The 22127-nt window shown below is 36.9% G+C and overlaps 1 protein-coding gene across 1 annotated transcript; it reads left to right on the plus strand.

The window, feature by feature from the left end:
• The first annotated feature begins 6158 nt into the window (after positions 1–6158).
• LOC120625889 (integrator complex subunit 5) lies at positions 6159–21564 on the plus strand. Its single transcript, XM_039893148.1, has 17 exons — positions 6159–6473; positions 7251–7398; positions 7773–7883; positions 8286–8458; positions 8685–8805; positions 9144–9320; positions 10308–10466; positions 11500–11809; positions 12702–12879; positions 14180–14294; positions 15933–16156; positions 16718–16876; positions 17557–17673; positions 18444–18612; positions 20055–20194; positions 20923–21007; positions 21422–21564. Exons 1-17 carry the CDS (start codon positions 6258–6260, stop codon positions 21562–21564), a joined length of 2745 nt encoding a protein of 914 aa, XP_039749082.1. The 5' UTR covers positions 6159–6257.
• Positions 21565–22127: the final 563 nt, after the last annotated feature.

A 22127-nucleotide genomic window follows, 5' to 3' on the forward strand; every position in this document is an offset into this window, starting at 1 on the left:
AATGTGAAAAATAATATTTTAATCCGGTTCCAAATAACCAATGCCCTGTTATCCCTATCCCTACACTAATATTATTCATGTCAATGTAAGTTTGTTTGTTACGCTTTCACGCAAAAACTACTTAACCGATCCTCATGAAACTTTTTACACATATTCTTGGAAGTGTTAGAAGTAATATAGGATACTTTATATTCCGACATTAAGCTCGGTTCCTTTGAGAGTGAATGAAAGTTTTTGACGATTTTACACTATAACTCCTACGAATTATAACCGATTTAAATGATTATGTTTGTACTATAGAGGTTATACTATGTGTTTAATTTTGCCCAAACTGTGGTTGGAGATAGAGGATAGAACTCCTCAGCGGACAGCAGCAAACCCCACATAAATGTGGGGTTTGCTGCTGGCTACCACCTGCTGGTGGTAGGCTTAGCGATACCGAATACTTTAAATATTTTTAGAACTACAACTCAATTTAATGCTACATCAAAAACCAAATCAGACGCAGACGAAGTCGCGTGCAACAGCTAGTAGAGTAATATAATAAAACGGTAACTTTACTTTTCTGGTTGGTTTAAGTGTGATTGCCCTTTTTCACGTATCAATTTTCGCAATCTTAACATTAGAAGAAAACGGATACAGACTACAGTACGCGAATTGTTCATGCAGGCCTAGCAGCGAGCTGTTTTAGTACTGTGTATTGTATATACCTTCTAATAATCTAGACAGTTGTGTGACCTAGTTCCGAGAGCGCAAATCAATCGATCGCCCACTAAACCCATGTTATGTGGAGATAGATTGGTGATGAAGATTACTGATGATTTCACAGGTTCGAATCTAGCCTTATCTTTCCATATCTTGAACTCAATCTCTCTCGATTCCGATGACAAACGGCCCACAGCTGGGCAACAGGTATTTCTCCAGAAGCAGTGGCGCGCATAGAGATCATTTAAAATGAAGGAAATCTCTGATAAGAATTATAACATTTATAAAAACCCTACCCTTAAGTATTTATAGCTTCTACTGGGGATTTTCTTTATTTTATATCATCTGCATACCCTGTGCATACCCTTTATGCACGCCACTGTTCAGAAGATAGGAAATTCGGGTCGGACGTACCTACCTACAATACGTGTTCACGAGCTTTCGTTGCAGGTGCCGCGGGGTCGAAAAACGATAAGTAATTATTTTTGTCCTTACCCAGAATTGAACCCAAAGCCCTCATGATCCGTAGTCGTACATGCTAACTACGAGGTCAACGAGGTAGTTTTTACAATAATATCTGTTTAAAATCATTACACAAGAAGTAGTCTTTCCCGAACTGTAGAGCGTGGTGGTTTTAAACGTGTAAAGTTTTACCAGTGCATGTACAGTTGAAATATTCAATTTTAAAAGAAAACTTTTTCAATAACATATACTGGAACAAAGTACAACATCCTGTATGCACGCGGGCCGTCAGTCGAGGCCGGTTATGCACTTCTGGCGCGTTCAATAGGTATGGCGAGCGCACGAACGTTTACCTAGTTCCTCGCTTTATTAATGAATGACCCACTGATGTAGGTACGAGACAATATTAATTGTCGTAATATTAAGAAAAAACTGAAGTCCTTCTTTTTAAGTAACTTGTGATCATTTTTATACACAACATGGTAAACTGGCAATAATGTTCTGTAGTTAACGTACCTAGACTTAATTCTCTGTTAGCATACTTATATTACAAACCTGGGTGGTTTTCTGATGCTAGCTATAAGTATTTTTTATTTTTTTGGAAACTTTATGTAATAAATAAATAAAATACCCGGTTCTTAACTCTATCCCAGACACTAAAAAACCTTCATGTTCATCACACGAATATTGTCCAGTTGTGGGAATCGAACCCACGGCCTTGGACTCAGAAAGCAGGGTAGCTACCCACTGCGCCAGTCGGCCAAATTACGTGAATGGGTGAGTTCTTTTAAAATATTATAAAAGTTACAATTTACAATACCTATAGTATCTTTCATATTTCGGAAGGACACTTGCCGCTAACCACCTGAGGGGTTGCTACGGCGTCACCGGGGGAGTGAGGCGAGCGCGAAAGCTCGCATTGAGAAGAGCCCCAGGGCTCGACGACATCGGGGGGAACAATATAGTATTTTGAAGAACTTGCATATATAGGCGGCTAGCTGCTGTGGGAATGGCATGGCTGGTACTGTGGTAGGTGCAGTATAGACAGCACCGGGGCGGGTTTGCGATAGATTTGTTGGGGGGCCGCGTCCGCCATGTGCGAAGTTTCCCGCCCTTTTCATCGGTCAATTTATATTTTAAGCTTCCCTAACTTTTATTAAACATATATACACCTGTCATTGGCTAATCTGTGCTTTTCAGGCGTCCGATTTCGATCCCCGGCTCGCATATGCCTTTTATTTTTTTTATTCCGCTACAAGTTAGCCCTCAACTGCAATCTCACCTGGTGGTAAGTTATGATGCAGTCTAAGATAGTAGCGGGATAACCTGTAAGCAGTGCATAGGGTATGCAGAAAGGAGGAAGATGGCATAAAATGAAAAAAAATTAGTAGGTAGCCAGTGCTTTTGCGCATGTATGAAGTGCACGCCACTGCCTGTTAGGTGGTATGGTAGTCATACCCCTAAAAAGTTTTAGCGACATCGCACCGGAACACTAAATTTTTTAGCGGCACGTCTTTGTCGGGCGGGTGGTAACTAGTCACAGCCAAAGCCTCCCACCAGACAAACCGTATGGTAAGGTATGGTTATATTCATGGCGTGAGTAGAGAAGCTTTAGAAGCATTATCTTAACCAGCCGGTAAGCTCATGGTCGTTGGCCTTTCCGAAAGCTTGCTACCTCATAGTCACACGCGGATCAATATTTTCAATCCCTATCAAAAAAATAATATTATACCTATCGAAAGTCTGCTACCTACTGACTTCTATTTATTTTTAATTTCGATTTAGTTTGGCAAAAACAGTCCTTACATAGTAACTTGCTACATAGGTATTATAACAATCTTATTGTACGCTAAACATTGCCGAAAAAGAACATTAACTTACAATAATACAAAAAAATGGATTTGATCATAAATATAAGGAAATATAAAACGATTTGTCTAATGGATTTAACTAGCGGATGACCACGACTTCGTCTGCTTATGATTTCCGACTCCCCGTGATATTAAGACGTGTTTTGTGGCACATGGTGGCTAAAAAGCCTTTCAAAGGAGTATGTTTTGAGGAATAAGATTGCAACGAACGGACAGGAAAGAGTATGAATAAATAGGTAACCATTTCATATTAGGTATTAAGTTTAACAATTTTATTGCAAAGACACAATAAACGATTCTGATAATTATATAAACTTATATACAACCTCCAGAACGCGGGCTATATGTGTGCAAAATTATTTCAACGTAATTTGTGCCGTACACAAAGCTTATTTTGTAAGTACAAGCTTCACCTGTATGTTTGTTTGTAACACTCTTTTGGACTTATTTTAGACCCAATTCAAAAGGTCTGTTTTTGTTAAAACTTTGTAGAAGTATTGAGGATGATAAGATATAACGGCTAGCTTGTATTGGGATAAATGGATGGAAATGGATTCTGCGGAAACAGTCCCCGAGCATTTTTCCGGGATAAAATTATCCATTGTTGAAATTCAAGATGCAAAGTATCTTTTTATGGATTTTTATGTTAAATTGCGACAAGCATGATGCATCGGTTGAGCTGAAAACAGGTAACAAACAAACAACTAAACAAACAGACACAATTTCTCATTTACAAAATTAGTTTGGATACTGCGAGAACAGTCCCCGTCAATTTTTCTGAGATGAAAAGTATCGTATCTTTGTTTTCAAGATGCATAAATAGTATCTCTGTATTAAATTTCGTCAAGATCATTGCTCTAGTTAAGCTGAAGATAGGTAACAAACAAATAAATGCATAAACAGACACATTTTCTTATTTATAATATTAGAATGGTTCCCGGGGTATCCTATGTTTGTCTTTAAGATGCAAAAGACAGCAGAAAAACCCAGTAGATTAATGACAAAATTATGTGTGGCCCAAAAAGTTAATCAAAAATATATAGTTAAAATCATGTTATTTTCAATTTACCAACTTGTAAATGTCATGAAACTACTCAAACAAACATGTCGCGTCAGTCATACCTATTTTTGAAATTCGAATTCGGTCTGTACAAGTTAAACCCCGCACCTCTGCGAACCATAGATAGGAGATGACATCAATTAAACCTAGAATAAAAAACTGTTTAATATAGTTACCTATCCTTAAAACTCGACGCGTAGCTGGCACTCGCACATGAAGAAGCTATAGGTCCAGATAAATAGGCAAATACCTACTATGTTATGATATGTATGTAACTATGTAGACAAGCTTCCACGAGCGAGGGACGCACACGAATCGCGTGCGCAGACTTTATTGATTTTCACCACCCCACGCGTTTCATCCCTTCGCTCTTTGTACCTACGCGTACCTATATACTATCTATAGATGTGTTTATCGATCTAGCGAGCAGAGGCGGTCATGAGGCGCCAACATTCTAGTTAAGAAGGAATTTGCTTTAGTAACCTAAATTGTTATTCGACATCGATAATAGTAATTGAAGTTGCGTTTGTTAGGCGTAAAATATAATTAAAAAATATTGGTACCTAATAAAATGTAACCTAACCCATACAAAAAAGAAACAAATTACAAAAGTTTACACTGGAGTGTAATAAAGCTGTATTTTACCAACTTTCTCAAAGGGTGGCTTTCAATTCACTGTAATTATTTTTTTATGTAGGTAAATGTGAAGAATCGCCTATTCCTCCACCGTTTCTTGAGTGTAGCCTTAGTACAACAAAGTTATTTCGCAAATTAAGCTCTGTACCGTCAAAATAAAATGAACCTAATTTTGCACACTCAAGGGTCGCCAATCTTGTACTTGTGTACCAAATGTACTTCTGATTTTTATTTGACAAAGTTCTGCTAAAATACAGAGCTCTAAATTTTAGACTAATTTGAGCTTTATCTTTATATTTATAAGATCCATTTTACTCTGATGCAACTTATTACGGGCGAGCAAAATTTGTGCTGAGCGTACTAATAACGAGGTTCGATTGGATGGGCAGACCAAAACTTAGGTATTGGGTTTTTGGTCATTAGGTTAGTACGGGCCTCATAAGTGGGCTCAGAGTCACTCAGCGGGCGATGGAGAGAGCTATGCTAAGAGTATCTCTATGTGATCAAATCAGAGATTAGGAGATCCGTAGAAAAACTAGAGTTACAGACATAGCTCAGCAAGTTGCGAAGCTTTTATAATATGATTCCTAAGGTAATTTTGGACCTCCCAATGCATAAGTTTAAAGAATATGTTAAAAAACATTTATTACATCGAGGTTATTATACAATTGATGAATTTCTTAATGATAAGGTTGCTTGGAAGCATCCGGCTCCGCTTTCATCTCTTACAAGATACAAAAATGAATTTTAAAATGTAAAATGTAAATTGTTGATATTGGAAAAGAGCAACTGCTAATTTTCTTGCCGGCTTCTTCTCGGTAGAATCTGCCTTCCGAACCGGTGGTAAAGTCACTACACACAGACAGACTTGACGTTTCAAAAGTGCTTATACTAGGCCTACTTGAAATAAATGAATTTTTAATTTTGAATTTGAATTTTGAATTTTGAATTTGAAGTGGCAAACGCGGTAAACGCAGCGTAGGTCGACCCGCACCGAGGGGGAAAGACGACATCAGGCGAGTCGCTATGGTCCGCTGGAGGAAAGCAGCCCAGGACCATGGATTGTGGAACACCCTACAAAATACCTCCAACAGTGGTCGTCAGTTGATTGAATTGATGATCATGATGATGATGAAGTTAATAGGTGCGTAACGAAGCCAGAAGTTAGTTTATGTAAGTACGGTAAACCGTTCGCCAGGGCCAAGAACCAACCCTCACACTAAATTTGTAATGCTCGTTTAATTAAAAAATATCAGAAAAATAAAAGATTTTAATTATTACATCCACCCAAAGTCAAAATATTATTTTAATTTTTATTTTGGTGGCAAAAAGGTCCAAGGTTGGGTTCCTTTTTGCACGTTTTTTGAAAATATTGTGTTTTTAATCTGTGGCCAGTATTTTAGATTCGAGTTTGGCTTTGACATTTGACATATTTTGATTCCGTGCTCTGTGAGCTTGGTTTTTATTAATTTTCTGACTAATATTTACTTTCTTTAATAATATAAAAGCTGTGAAGCTATACAATGAACACGCAGGCTAAATCCACTGCATTATCTGTGGATTTAAACAGTTTCATTTACGGCGTATCGCGAAGAAATTTTCAAAATGCTCCTGATCTGACGAAAATTGGTATTACCCTGTTAAAGAACTTCCCAGCGGCTAGAGATGCTGTACTGGAATACTTTGCAATGGTATTCCATGACGCGGTCAACGTATCTATAAACCAAGCGGACTATGAAGTAAGCCTTAATAGATTTCTATCAATATAAACGAAAATAACAAATCGTGGTTTCGGCACACAGACTCGCATTTTATCCCTTTTGAGATTGCTTTCACAATCAAGATCTTTTTGCTCACCAGCAGGCCTATTGTAGGTTGGTTGATCATCATTTTCATAAACTTAAAACTGTGGGAATCACTGATTAACAGGTTCAACCTGTGTGCAATCTGTCACCTGTTTTTCCAAAGGAGATTCAGTGCTCATCATCTTAGTTACAAATCTCAAAAAAGTTTTTTATCATCTCTAATATTAATTGTAAATCCATCAAGTTATAAAATAGGCCACCTGCACTTGTCAACTGTTATACTAGATGATATTTATTGGATGAAGTTTTTCAACTTCAAGTTCTTTATTTAGAAGTTAGTTAAGATTCCATCATTATCAAGCCATTATCTGCCCACTACAGGACACAGGTCTCCTCTCAGGATGAATAGGGTTTAGGTCATGCAGACGTTACACTCATTGAGAATGTTATGGTAAACTCTCAGACATGCAGGTTTCCTCATGATGTTTTTAACATGATGGTAAAAGCAAGTGATATTTTAATTGCCTAAATTAAAATGTACTTAACTCTAGAGATGTGTGCAGGGGATTAAATTGTGTTCCCCCAAAAGGGCCTAAGCCTTAAACACTAGGTTATCCACAAAGGACTAGATTATATTTTTTGGATGAAGTTTTCCAAATTCAAGTTCTTCATTTAAAATTAATGTCATATAATATAATAACTATTTTTTAGCCTGATTCATCTAACAATGGTTCACTTGAGAGTGTCAGTATGATTGGACCGGAGCTTTGTAGCTTGGGTGAATCTTGGGCACCATTCATTGCTCCTTGGTGCATCAATCTCATTATGGATATAGCTACAGAGAAGGCCAACTTACCAAGTAATTATGACATATATTTTTTATTTTTTTCAGTCTATTTAATTTAACTTGCAAAGATTCACAATTTTAATCCTTACAAATTTTATAAATGCCAAAGTGTGTTTGTTTCTCCTGCCATTAGTGGCAGTCATTATTATAGTTATATTAAAAATATAACTATAATAATATAACTTTTTTTCATTAAGTCATAATTCTCTGTTTTTGAGATATTTAGACTCTGATGGAACCAAAAAACTTGTCAGGGCTTCATAACATTGCCAGATGTACCAGCCAACAAATATACCCACTAACTGTGCAATCAAAAATAATGTCAAAAATATAGGTACAGATGTGTTAAGTTTGTTTTAGTCTTATTAAAATTCCATCTCTTACAGATACCACATTGCAGAATACAGAAGCAGTAAGAGTGCTGTTAGATATCACCACCCAGAATCTTACTTTACTGAAAGCTGAAGAAAGAGCCAAATGTATTGACATGATGTTAGGTAATATAATCATCCTTTTTTTTCCTTAAATTATCCTTCTTTAACCTCATTCTTGTTTGGTAGCCTAGTGGTTAGACATTGGTCTCCCATTCAGGGACATCTCATTCATAGGCAAGCATTTCTTGCTTTTCAGACTTGTGTGTGATTTAAGCAATTAAATATCAATTGTGTAAGTAGTGCAGGGAAACTTTGTGAAGAACCCTGAGAATTCTTCACACTGTTCTTAAAGGCCAATGAAAACTCTGCAACTTTTCACTTGTTCAGAGTAGTGGAATGCAGCCTTGTTACCCAACCAATCTGTAATTTTATCACATTACTTTAATGTACACTCTACGGAGACACAGATTGTATGAGATGTGTTTTATTAGACTATGGTTTCTCTATAACTTTTATGCTGTTTAGGTTGTCGTGCATGCTCATGGGCAGTGGGGTGGGTGGGTCGTGCTGAGCCAGCGTTGGTTGCTCCAAGAGCGTTGACCCTCAGCGCTGACGCGGCTCGCGCTGTGTTGGCTCATCTGGCAAACCATCCTCCTGCTTTGTTCCACGTCAGGGCGGCATTGGTTGATTTGTTTCAGGCGAGTACAATCCCATTAAATAGCTTTACCTACCTTACTTACCTTAAGCAAGATGTCACTCAGGTATTTCTCTGAGATTGAAACCCAGTTTGGTAACAACTGGGTGTATTTTGAATGCAAAATAATTAACAGTGCTTTCATTTGCAAAAGCAGTGTCCCGTTTTATATTTTTTAGTTTTAGAACTGCAGTTCAAGATATATATTTTCCATGTTATTATGTTTGCAGGAAGCTATCAGAGAAGACAGTAAAGTTGAGTCGAAGAGAGATGTTATTCCTTATTTATTGACCCTTGCTTCAAAATCGGATATTGTATTGAAGGCTCTTACGCAGGACATAGAAAGAACTTGTAAGTAGAAAAAGTAATTTTGAAATTATATCATTAAGAGGTTGCGAAAATTCACCAAATGACGACAGTACTATGATACATGAATATTTTGACAATTTTTGTCAACATTTCCAGATGCGTTTGAATAATTAAGATATTTTACTATCAATGCAATAATTTGTAATAAAATAAATTACAAAAATGTTATTTTGAGTAGTTTTTAAGTAAGGCAATGATGCCCCTGTTTGTTTGTCTGGTGTGATGTGCCGCAAGCAGGACGCAAATTTGCACGCTACCGCAGACGCAATTCGGGCGCGTTGGTTTGGCCTTAGTTTTAAAGTTTTATTTTTTTATTTTAGTGACAGACGATGTTATGGACAGACTGTGTGCAGTATGTACCACCCACAGACACAGTGGACCGTGGGATGGCGTTGGTCCCGATTCGCTCGTAGCGCTGCTTCTGAGGTCCGATGTCCATTGCTTCTTACTGCTTCTGAAGCACGCCCAGAAGAATTTATTCTGCAGGCAATTATTGGGTAAGTGTTTGTTGGGTTCTGTATTGTGTCGTCATCATCATATCAACCCATCACTGGCCCACCACAGGGCTCGGGTCTCCTCCCACAATATGGATACACTTGTGGCCATCGTATGAATGTAAATATTTTTTTTCGGTAGTGATTTTAAACCCTCGACGCAAAAACGATGGGCTGTTATAATTTTGAAGTGTATGAGCGTGTGTGTGTTTGTGTGTGTGTGAGTTTGTTTGTGTGTGTGTTGGGCATCGGATTTTGTTTTTTTTTCTTTTGTATCAGAGGTGTATGTGTCGACTGTTCTTAGATAGATGAAAATCGGTTCAAGATGGCCGCAACCAACAAAATGGCGGATTACATAATATTTTTTCACAACTTTCTCAATATGGTTTTCAAGTGAAAGGGCTGAACGAGAAGAATATAACACAAACACAAATTTCAAATCCAACATGTCCGCCAACACAAATGCAAATAACATTTCGTTTAAGAACTCCTTCAAAATGGCTAGCAAATAAAATTGCTTGACTAGTAGAATAATGTACGCGATATTGACAGTCGGGGGTTTTTAAATTTTAGTTTATAATATATCTATATACTTATATTAACAAAAAGGCCAATAACATTTCTTTTCACAACACCCTCAATATGAGTATCAAATGAAAGCGCTCGACTAGTAGAATAATGTACACGATATTGAAAGTCGGGGGTTTTTTAATTAGAATTTTTAGTCAAAGTCAAATAATTCTTTATTCAAATAGGCACATAGGTGGCACTTTTGATGATTATATACAAAATGTGTACATAGCAGTGAGTAGTGATGGCGATAACTACAATCGTAAACTTAAAACTAAAGCAACGAGTGTTCCAATCGCGCCCTGGTCTAAGAAGAAGCCCACAACAAACTTAGCCGGGTGTTTTTTCTGTTAAATCTCACATTGTCATTAGAAAGTTATAGTTTATACTATATCTCTATTACTTTGGTTTTTGTTACAGAATACCTTCTCCAAAAACTGGAATACGAAAGTCTCTTCCCAGATTCGAATCTAACGCTTGTGATGAGTGCCGCTGAAGAAATTAGCATCATTAGGGAGAAACTGTTGGTGGGCAACCAGTTGGAGCAGTATTCTATTGCCAGGATACTTATTATAGTCAGTAAGTGAATTCCGCCGCTAAGCAGCATTGTTGCAATGCACATGTTTTGAAATTTGATCGTAGATGTTAACAACATCACAGAGCAATAAGGCGGAACACAGATTAAAAATGTGTAAAGATGAGATACTCTAAGAGCGTAAGCACACGGCGTATTTTTAACGCGCAGACGACGCGCGTATTAGGAACGCGCGTCTTCAGCGCCGTAGACGCTGATTGTTGCGTTTACATTATACAATATCCTAGTAATCAATCAGCGTCAAGAAATGAATCTGGCAGTTCACTCCTAAATGGGGATAGCAATGAATCGGTTACAAATGACTCCGATATCATATCTGACATGTATGATGATATTGAATAAATAAATCTTATTCTCTTATTAATAATCAAAGTGCACTTGTCTTTTTAAGATTGATTTAGAACTGTAACTGGTCAATAAATAAATAGGTACATAATAAATAAATAAATACTGGTTGTTTTCTTACCTCAATGTGATGAGTAAACGTTCTTCTGCCGATATACATGATCTCATTACTGTATTTTGGCGAGTTAACTCCGGTTTTAGATACAAAAAAAGTTCTTGGAATGACGGATATGACATTCGATAACACTGAATTCGAGGAGCTTCTGATCAAAACGCAAAAGCTACGAGCGACTACAGCGCGTATACGCGCAGTAGAGGCGCGTTTCACGATCGCCCCGTGTGCTTAAGGTTAGAAGGTTGCGTTCAAATCTCGTATGAAGCGCGTATACGCGCGTCATCTGTGCGTCGCCAGCGCGTATAAAATACGCCGTGTGCTCCAATGTCCCGCATCACAACTGACAGCTAATGTTTGACAGCTAGTGTTGGACTAATGAAATTTTTGATTATCGATAAACTAGTGATTTAGTACTAATATGTTTGAGTACTTATTATCGATATTAGTACAATTTTAAATTATTTAAAGGTTAGAAAATGAAACATAAAATAAGGCAGTATATAGTTTATGTCCGGTACAAATGTTGGGTGTTTATTTTGTTTTTCCTTTGTCACCAGGTTACAATCTACCCTCAGAATTTGTGAGCACAATCAGCTTCCTCCTCCAATACTCTCGAAGCGATACAACTTTAGCTCTCCTTGTACGAATCATATCCGGTACAATAAATTTACACACCCCGGCAGACTGCCCGGATGTGAACATGGACACAGAGAGATACCAGGGGTTCATAAAAACCGGGGTAGAGTATGCTTTGAGAGACGCCATGATGGCTGACACTCAAGTCAACAAGTGCTTCGTTCAAGATGAAAGCTTTGACTTTAAAACTAACCTGTATCACTACTGCGCTAACATTGTTAAGCTTCTGAGGTAAGCTGTTAGTTTTAAGATATGTATTTGTTTATATTAAGTCCACCACCAACTTTGTGCCAGCGTGGTGGACTACGGCCTTAACCCCTTCTCATTGTCGGAGGAGATCCGTTCCTTGTAGTGAGCCGGTAATGGGTTGATATAATGATATAATTCAGTAATATAAGATTTTTTGCTCGCAATCAGGGAGTAGTTTGCGCATACCTATACCGTCAAAGAAAAATGGAGCTTATGTAGGTACGCTTAGAGTCGCAAATTCTATATTTCTGATTTCCATTTCTGTGTTCCAGTGTCTACCAAAAGCTAAAGAATTGTAGAAAAATTTGAACTTTTATCAAATATAAATAAACTCCATTTTACTATGATGCCTCAGTATTTCGATGTTCGAAAACGATTCCTCCTTTGTTAGTCAGCAAACATTGTAAAGGTTCGCTGTGAATTGAGAACTGTGAGATGGTGATAACAGAAAAATAACCGGCTATGTTTGTTCTCTGTTAGCTCTTGTTAGCGCAGGCGCGTTTGGAATTCTTGTAGCTTTATGTTTAAGTTAAAGAACATAGTTGTCACCATCATCTCACTATAATTATCTCATCATCATACTATATGTATGTCCATCAATCCGCACTGGGCCAGCGTGGTGGACTCCGGCCTTCATCCCTTCTCATTGCGGGAGGAGACCCGTACCCTACAGTGGGCTAGTAGTGGGTAATGATGATGATTATATGTATGAACGCTTCATAAGAGCCTGTGATAATATTTTTTTGAATTTTGAATTTGACTGATACCCAGTTAAGTTATTTCTTTGGCTGCCGAAGTATGGATGAATTTGAAGTTTAAAAAAAGATCTATAAGTACCAATTTACTCTGACGTCGCAAACTTTGATTATTCTAGGTGGGAGAATTCAAATAAAGTGTCACATTTGCGCACTCGACCAATCGGATGCGCTGTAGAAGCGAATCTGTACCGGATTGGCGGAGCGCTACAAGATTATGCATCTATACTTCGAGTGAGAAATGCCTGTACGTTGGCTAGCTTGGATGAGATGCCTACATGCCATGCTCTAGCTGAGGTATGTTAATTTTGCTTGGAAAAAAAATAACGGGTTGCACTCCGGGAGTGCCAAGAGAAGTGAAAACTATTTTTGGCGCCTTAGACATTTTTTAGATGGGTACTAGGATTATTGGGTTATTTATATGTATAAAAGGCAAAGGTGACTGACTGATCTATCAACGTACAGCTCTACCCACTTTACGTATCGGGCTGAAATTTTGCACACAGATAGTTATTACAATTTAGGAATCCGCTAATAAAGGATTTTTTAAAATTCCAACCCCAAGAGGGTTAGGGGGATAAAAGTTTGTATAAAATCCTTCATTTATCAATTCATTTTTCAAGTTAATTCCATGAAACTTTGATTTTAGGTTTTCGATTAAAAATAAAGAAATACGTTTTTCACATACATATTTTAAAAATTCAACTCTATTGGGGATGAAAATTTATATGAAAGTTTCTGTTTTTTAAGTAATTTACGTTCATATTTTTCTATTAGCAGCAGACATTTTTTGGATATGAGACGTTGATTGGATATAGTAAAATCAAATTCTCTATTCAAAAATTCTAATAGCTGCGTGTCGTAACGGTGTATCGAGTTAAGAGATTTCATCTAAAAACATGCGTACCGCGCTAAAAGAACTTTTCACTAGCCTATACACTGCGGTATATAACACTGCGGATTGTGAGCTAACCTTTTTTAAACTTTGTAAATGTGTTCTTTGGGGTATCAAACCAAGGGGTAGTGTGAAAGACTACATAGTAATAATATGATAAGAATCAATTGTTCTTGTCAACCCATCTTTAAATTTAAACTTATCTTAAATTATGACTTGTTGGAACGGAAATAGGAAAATGCAACTTTAATTAATATATTTAATAGTTTAATAAATCTTATGTCATTTATATTATTAATAACTAGCTTTTGCCTTGAGTACTTTTATCATGTCATACATATTTTTGATGTATTATCAATAGTTAACTGAGCGCACGCCAAGTAATGAACTTTTTAGGCAAAATTTTGCTACTTTGGGTAACATTATTGCAATTTTCTTAAGTATCTCCGATTTTTGAAAATAAATTATAGCCTATGTTACTTCGTGATGGTAAGGTTTCTTTTGGCGAAGAAATGTTTACAATCGGTCCATTACTCTCGGAGCCTATTGGGTACAAACAAACAAACAACTATTTTCTTACGGGGATGCATCGGATTAAAAATTTCTATTTGAAACCCATGCTTCAGACGGGGGAACGGATCGCATTAAGTATGTCCATCTGGTGCCAAAGAACTTCTAAAAAAATTGCCCTATTTCCAAAAGGTACTGGATAGAGCGGACATGTCTGGCACGAGGTCACCGCCGCCCAGTGTCGAAGTGATCTTAAAAGTTGTACAGGCAACTGTGAAATATTTCTTCCGCTGTCTACATGAGGAAGGTGAGGGTACACCTTTAACTTCTCTGAGATAACGCATGGCATCTTAAACTTTAAATGCAGCGAAATTCAGGTTTAAAACGTTGTTATCGCTCATCATCTTCATTATGTCAACCAATGGACGTCTTTTGCAGGACAAAGGTCTTTTGTGGACAGTTCCACATACAACGGTCCTTGTCAACTTGGTTTTAATTAGTTAACATTGCCTTTAGCCGTGCGAGGTCACCAATCCAGCACCTTGCTTGGGACGTCCATCAGTTCTCCGAGCTATGTGCCCCGACCATTGCCACTTAAGCTTTGAATCGTTGAGCTGTATCGATAACTATGGTTCTACGGATCAACACATACCTAATTTGATTACGTGCTAATAAATATTGTTTGCAAAAAAATATATGTCATACTTTTTACTTCTGTTTATATGATTTTTTGTGTTAAAGCATGTCCTGTATAAAATATAGGTATTTTTCTTTTTGCTTTTATGAGTATTTTAGAAAATAATGTAGCTTCAATAATGACAGTTAAAATAAATAAATAAATCACATAGCCATCTAGCTCCAAAGTAGGCGTAGCTTGTGTTATGGGTACTAAGATACTGACGAATATTTTTATCAATAATATACATAAATACTTAGAAAATACATATAAACATGTTTGGGTACACTGAAAAACATTTATGCTCATAACACAAACATTTTGCAGTTGTGGGAATATTACGTTTGAAAGAAATCTTTTATATTTATATGCCTTGATTTTTTTTTGTAAATATGTTGATTTGTCATTTCTCAATAGTGCATTACTGAAATCCTGAGAATTAATTCAAATGCTGTATTCGTACTTATAATGGCCATAAAAAAAGAACAGAAAAATACTCCGCTTTTGCGGAAAGACGCTTCCATTCTAGGTTTATAAATGTGGCATAACGTACTTATTTAATGCAGTGTTTTTTATAATAATGCTGTTTATACAGGATAAAATAAAAATGCCAGAAAGCTGTCGGCCTTGTATTTCCTATCATTAAATTCAAAATTCAAAATTCATTTATTTCAAGTAGGCCTAATATAAGCACTTTTGAAACGTCAAGTCTGTCTGTTTTTAGTGATTCTACCACCGGTTCGGAAGGCAGATTCTACCGAGAAGAAGCCGGCAAGAAACCCAGCAGTTGCTCTTTTCCAACATCAACAATTTACATTTTGCATTTTAACATTCATTTTTCTATCTTGTGAGAGCTGAAAGCGGAGACGGATGCTTCCAAGCAACCATGTCATTAAAAAATTCATCAATTGTATAGTAACCTCGCTGTAATAAATGTGTTTTAACAAATTCTTTAAACTTGTGCATTGGCAGGTCCAAAATCACCACATCACATTAAAACTGAAAATGTTTGTTTAAAGACTTTTCAAAATTCAGTATTAATTTATTTAGTACCAAATAAATTTTTATTTCTGTAAAGTGACATTTCACTTGCTTCAACGGTAATGGAAAACACCGTTGGGAAACCTACATACTGTTCTCAAACGTGTGTAAAGTTAACCGAACCTGGACTACGGTCTTAACCCCTTCTTATTGTGGGAGTACACCAGTGCCCAGTAGATACGGGCCGGTAATGGGATGATACGATGACGTATAAAATTATTCTTTCAGAAATAATGGCCAAACTACGTGGAGTTCAGACAGCTTGCCGTCTTTTACGCAAACTGTGCCTCAACAGTAAACTAGCGAGAGCGGTTGCGTTGAGAGATTTGCTCGAAACGGCTATGTTCAGAGAGGACAAGATCTTTGGTAGTAAACCTGTGGTCACTAACACTATAGCTGCACCTCAAAAATGGAGCCATGACGAACTTCTTATACATATGAATCAGAAACACGTGAGTACAAAAATTTATTTTTCTCAAACATGCTTGGACATTATTTTGACAACCTTCTTCGAGATAAATCGAAATTGTTGTAGGCACTGGTCAAATACATGCAACTAGCGGCCAGCTTAATAAAAATAGTATTAATTATCAGTATACTTTGTAAATAGTTTTAATTATTTACATAAAATTTTATTGAAATAAAAATATCATATACTCTCAATAATTGGCCAAAAAATTATAACACGGCAGTGCATCTAAGAAATTTAGCGTTCCGGTACGATGTCCCGTAGAAAACTATTAGTAACCGAGAGTTTTGGGTTTAATATAACTTCTACACCCTAACAGGTTACCCCCATAACCATTTTAAACTGCATCATGACTTACCAGAGGAGTTTCTACCAGTTGATGAGTGAAGCATCCAAAGGTTAAGTTGTAGAGTAATAATAATAATAAAAAAAATGCAAATGACTGAACCTATTCTCTGAATTATGCTATGAAATGAATCGGTTCAGTTTAATTAAAACTGCGTCCCTTTTTGAAATATTTTAAAATTCTAATTACTGTTACCAGGGTCCCATAACTCAACTAACACAAAGTCACACGTCAGTGTTTCACGCGGGCATCATAGGCAAGGGAGTGCGAAAACAAGGCAGTCTGGACGAAAACGATATACCTCCAATACTTACCACAAACAACGAGTTGTTGATGGGGGCGCTTATGTCCTGTATGGTGAGTTTTACTTTAAAAACCTCACGTGACGTGTGGACACAAACAGACGGAAAGATAGATGTTATGGGTACTGAGATAGCTGTTATTATGAATATAATACACATAAATACTTATAATATACAGATAAACACCCAGACACTGAAAAACATTCATGTTCATCACACAAACATCTTCCAGTTGTGGGAATCGAACCCACGGCCTTTGCTCAGAAAGTAGGGTCGCTGCCCACTGCGCCAATCGGCCGTCAATCATCAATCATTATAATATTATGTCATACTACAGCAGTTCAATATTTACAATTTCCGGTACTAGAATTGTAAAATGTATTAAAATTTCATAAACAGCACAATTTTATTATACTTCCAATACTTACCAAAAACAAGAAAAATAAAGTACAAAATGAAACTAAATACCAGGGTACAGATGTTAAAATTTACCAGCGTTTTTTTATATTAATGGTAGGTTAACTGAATGCCGCCTTCATAAATTTTGTGCGACACAAAGATGAAAAGACAGAGTGAGTGATTCCTTAATGGTACAAAATCATAAAAAAATACCAAGGTCACATAACTCAATAGAAGAAAGATGGCATTAGGTTTGTTTTGATATTCGACTCTTATTTTACTCCATTTTCTTCAAAGAGATTCATCGAAATCAGTTCCACTTGAAATAATTTACAGGATGGTAACAGCGGTGTGGTGGAAGGAGCCACGGCTGTATCTTTATTGCTTGTCGAGCTCGTATCGCCCGATGTGATGTACAACGGACTGCCTTGGCCTGATGAAGATTTCACTAAGGTATATAATTTACACATTTTATTTTATTTTATTTATTAGGTTTACTTACAAACACTTTAAAGCTAAAAAAATTATATTAATAATAAAAAAAAATACATATATAAATTTTAAATCATTTAAATTCAAAAGAAAAAAATATAAATGAAGAATAAGTAATTCGAATATAAAAAATTAATAAAATTATTCCTATGAAAATAAAAAAAAATCACTAACACAACCGTTTTTTTAAATTTTAACTATTAAAGTGTAATGTTTTCTTAAAAGTAAACACAGCATATGAAAATATATAATAAGTAACAGTTATATTATAAATAATATGTATCAATCATATATATATTGTATCAACGGGCATGAGGAAACATGATTTTGTACTTAATGGCTATTAATAGTTAGAAAGAAAATAAAATTTAATTGTATTTGTATTTGGTGCGGTAATATCCTAGTGATACTTCTGCCTCGGTTTTAGGACTACCAACTTCGATTCCCGGCACATAACTCTAAAATTTGATGTGTTTTTAATTTAGCAGTTAAATATCACTTGCTTCAACCTTGAAGAAATACATCGTAAATGCCTGTTCTCCACAATGTTTTCAAGGTCGCCTGAAGTCTATAAATCCGCATTTGGCCAGCGTGGATCTATCCCATTCATGCATCCCTTCTGGATTTGGCCGTAGTCCACCAAGCTGGCCAACGCTGGCCAACATTCTGAGAGGAGACCCGTGCTGGTTGATAATGATGATTTGTATTAAACCTTTAATAACCTTGTGCAGCAAGTGAGCATAGAACGCGAGCTGTACATGCGTTGCGCCGTAGAGAGATGCGGAGTGTCCCGCGCTGCCCTGAGAAGGATAGCCCGCGCGAGACCCTCTTTGTGTCTCGCTTCGGCTCTACTGAGAGCAACCGCTGCGTCACTGTTGCATCGGTTAAGAGCACATTTGGGTGAGTGTACATATTGGCCAATGAGACATTTGCCTCGCGCGAGACCATTTTTGATTCTCGCTTCGGCTTAACTGACACAAACCTTTGCGTCACTGTTGCATCGGTAAAGGGCACATGTAAACCACTGAGACAGATACCCCGCACGAGACCAGTTTTATTTCTCGCTTCGGCTCTACTGAGAGCAACCGCTGCGTCACTGTTGCATCGGTTAAAAGCACATTTGGGTGAGTACATTTAGGCCACTGAGACAGATACCCCGCTCGAGACCAGTTTTATTTCTCGCTTCGGCTTTACTGAGAGCAACCGCTGCGTCACTGTTGTTTCGGTTAAGAGCACATTTGGGTGAGTGTATATGTTGGCCATTGAGACAGATACCCCGGGCGAGAACAGTTTCGTATCTAGCTTCAACTTTACTCAGACATACCGCTAAGTCACTGTTGCATCGGTTAAGGGCAAATTTGGGTAAGTTTACATGTAGGCCATTGAGACAGATACCCCGCGCGAGACCAGTTTGGCATCTCGCTTCATCTTTACTGAGACAAAATGCTGCCTCACTGTTACATCGGTTAAGGGCACATTTGGGTGAGTACATGTATGCCACTGAGACAGATATCCCGCACGAGACCAGTTTGGCATCTCGCTTCATCTTTACTGAGACAAAACGCTGCCTCAATGTTGCATCGGTTAAGGGCACATTTGGGTGAGTACATGTATGCCACTGAGACAGATATCCCGCACGAGACCAGTTTTATTTCTCGCTTCGGCTTTACGGAGAGCAACCGCTAAGTCAATGTTGCATCGGTTAAGGGCAAATTTGGGTGAGTGTACATGTAGGCCACTGAGACAGATACCCCGCGCGAGACCAGTTTTGTTTCTCGCTTCGGCTTAACTAAGACAAAATGCTGCCTCACTGTTGCATCGGTTAAGCCAAGGCCACTGAGACGGGTAGTGGATTTTAATTTACAGCTCTTCCGAGAGTAAAAGGCTTAGAAGAAGATTGGTGCCAATTATGTTTTTATACAAGTGTCTAAACTTAACTACATTGTCATTTCTAAAAGTAGTGCTGTCCTTTCCCACAAAAAGCAATGTGAAAAGATAGCAGTACTGTTATACCTGTCAAGTTAAGTTAAAGATTTCTTTACAGGATGCTTGGCACCAATATTAACATCTTCTGCTAGTGGCCGGTCGATGGTCGAAACTAGCATATAAATATTTATTTATATAATTAGAATTATACAAATATTTATTTATATAATTAGAATTATACATATAAATATTTATTTATATAATTTATACAGAGAGCTACAATATAGCTCTCTGTATAAATTTTAGTCCTCCGGGCGCTCATGATGTTAAAAATCGCTACAAGTCAGGGAGCAAACCGTTTTATATCCAGATTTTTGGGCAGGGCAGGAAAAAAGTTAAGTTCATTTTTTTTTCAGATAGACACAAGCAATCTGCGGAAATGGCGTCTGAAATGATCGCGCTGACTGAGCTGCTCTCGGTGATGACCTTGGGACAGTTGTTGCCACACCCACTTAGCCACATCCTGGAACTGTCGCCTGAACTGACTGCTAATGAGGTAAGGCCATGATCGAACGTGTTGAATGTCCTCCGAGCTAAGGGCGGGTATATTTGACCGATGGACCTTGGGGTCCCATGGTGCCAGAATACGACAAAAAATCCGAAAAAAAAAATCGCTTATTTATTTAGAATTTATCACAGACACCTATGAATAGTTCATACATTTAACATCTGACAACTAACGTTAGGTGATGGTGATGACTGCGTTCGTTACTTAAAACTAAAGCTAGGAGAGTTCTAAACGCGCCCTGGTCTAAGAAGATTCCACAACAAACTTAGCCAGGTTTTTTTTGTTATCATTAATATTTAGCTATAAGGTTAGAGCAATTCATACCCATGCGTTTTTATCATACACGGTGCACGGTACACCCCACGGTACATAAGGTCAACGGATTGTGGCAAATCAACAAAAGATCTTCTTAAATTGGTCCATTACAGGCACTTATGAAGCGGCCATAGACTAGAATAGAATAGAATATCTTTTTTGCATAATACACGTTTTAAAGTTGTTAAAAAAAATAGGTTATTGTGTATTGCCATACATGGCGTGCAAAATCTAAGCATCATGTAAAGAATATAACAGGAGACAATTATTGAACAGTAAAATAAACTTATAAATGCCAAAGTTTCTACCTTCAAGAAGGACAAACTGTCAAACAAATTTCTTATTATTAATATTAAGTAATGATAGTAGAACAGCGATAAAATTAGTTTGTTTGTTCACAGATTGTTCAAGTGTTACGTGATTGTATATGGAACTACACGCGTGACCACGTGCCGTCGCCTGCGCTGTTCAGTTGCGATTCAACAGGTAGAAATTAAAAACCACAACTATCAGCTCATTGCCGGTAATGAGCTTCTCTAAAAATCTGGCCAAGTTAAGATTTCCTCAAGACATTTCCGTCACTGTTAATGCAAGCGATATTTAAAATAAAGCTAAAGTCCTGAAAACTAAGCTATAACTGTCTATGCAATATTAGAGTATCTACTTACTGAATTTAATCGCCCAGAGTTTGGGTCAATGTTTAATAATGTGCACTGCTGACAAAGAAAATATGTCCTATGAATATGTTTATTATTCCTTTTATACGGTAAAGAATTCAGAAAAGACCGAAGTCTGACAAAAGCAGCAGTGGCCTCAAGTAAAATACTCTCTACTGAATGTCTAGAATGTTAATTATAGAGTTTAAATTACGATATGCAATTTTTATTTTTCATTTTGCAGGTTTGCATTGGCGTGATCCATCTACCTGCAAGCCGGTGGCTACTTACACGGATACTTTACGAATCATTATTCAGAAAAGAATATCAAAACTAGGTCACATGTATCCTATTATGTTTTTAAATCTCGAGAAATATAATGTATAGATTTTAATTTATAAGATTTGAAATTTTGTAAATATTTGTAAAATAAACTATTTTAAGAAATAAAGTGCCTTTATAAATTTATATGTTGATTGTATTATTTTAATGAGTATAAAAACACCTACATTGTATTAAGTATCATTTGTTGGTCCCCTTTAATGTTTTTCAGTGTCTGGGTGTTTATCTGTATATTATAAGTATTTAAGTATATTATATTCATAAAAAAATATTCATCAGCTATCTTAGTACCCATAACACAAGCTACGCTTACTTTGGGGCTAGATGGCGATGTGTGTATTGTCGTAGTATATTTATTTATTATTTATTTATTTACTTTATAAATGGTGAGGAGTTTTTAAGTCAGAGAAAAATTTCATCGAAATCCCAAAAAAATCTTATAAAATTGTAATTGTCCTACGTGCGAAGGTTTATAATGGGTATGTGGTTGCAATTGTATGAAAACTGCACCGACCTGACTGACGTGTTTTCATCCTCTTTGTCGATATCAATCAATATCAACAATGAAAATAAAACTTAATTACTCTATTAAATCCTCATGTGGTCAT

Source organism: Pararge aegeria, chromosome 8, assembly GCF_905163445.1.
Source record: "Pararge aegeria chromosome 8, ilParAegt1.1, whole genome shotgun sequence".
NCBI classification, from domain to species: domain Eukaryota; kingdom Metazoa; phylum Arthropoda; class Insecta; order Lepidoptera; family Nymphalidae; genus Pararge; species Pararge aegeria.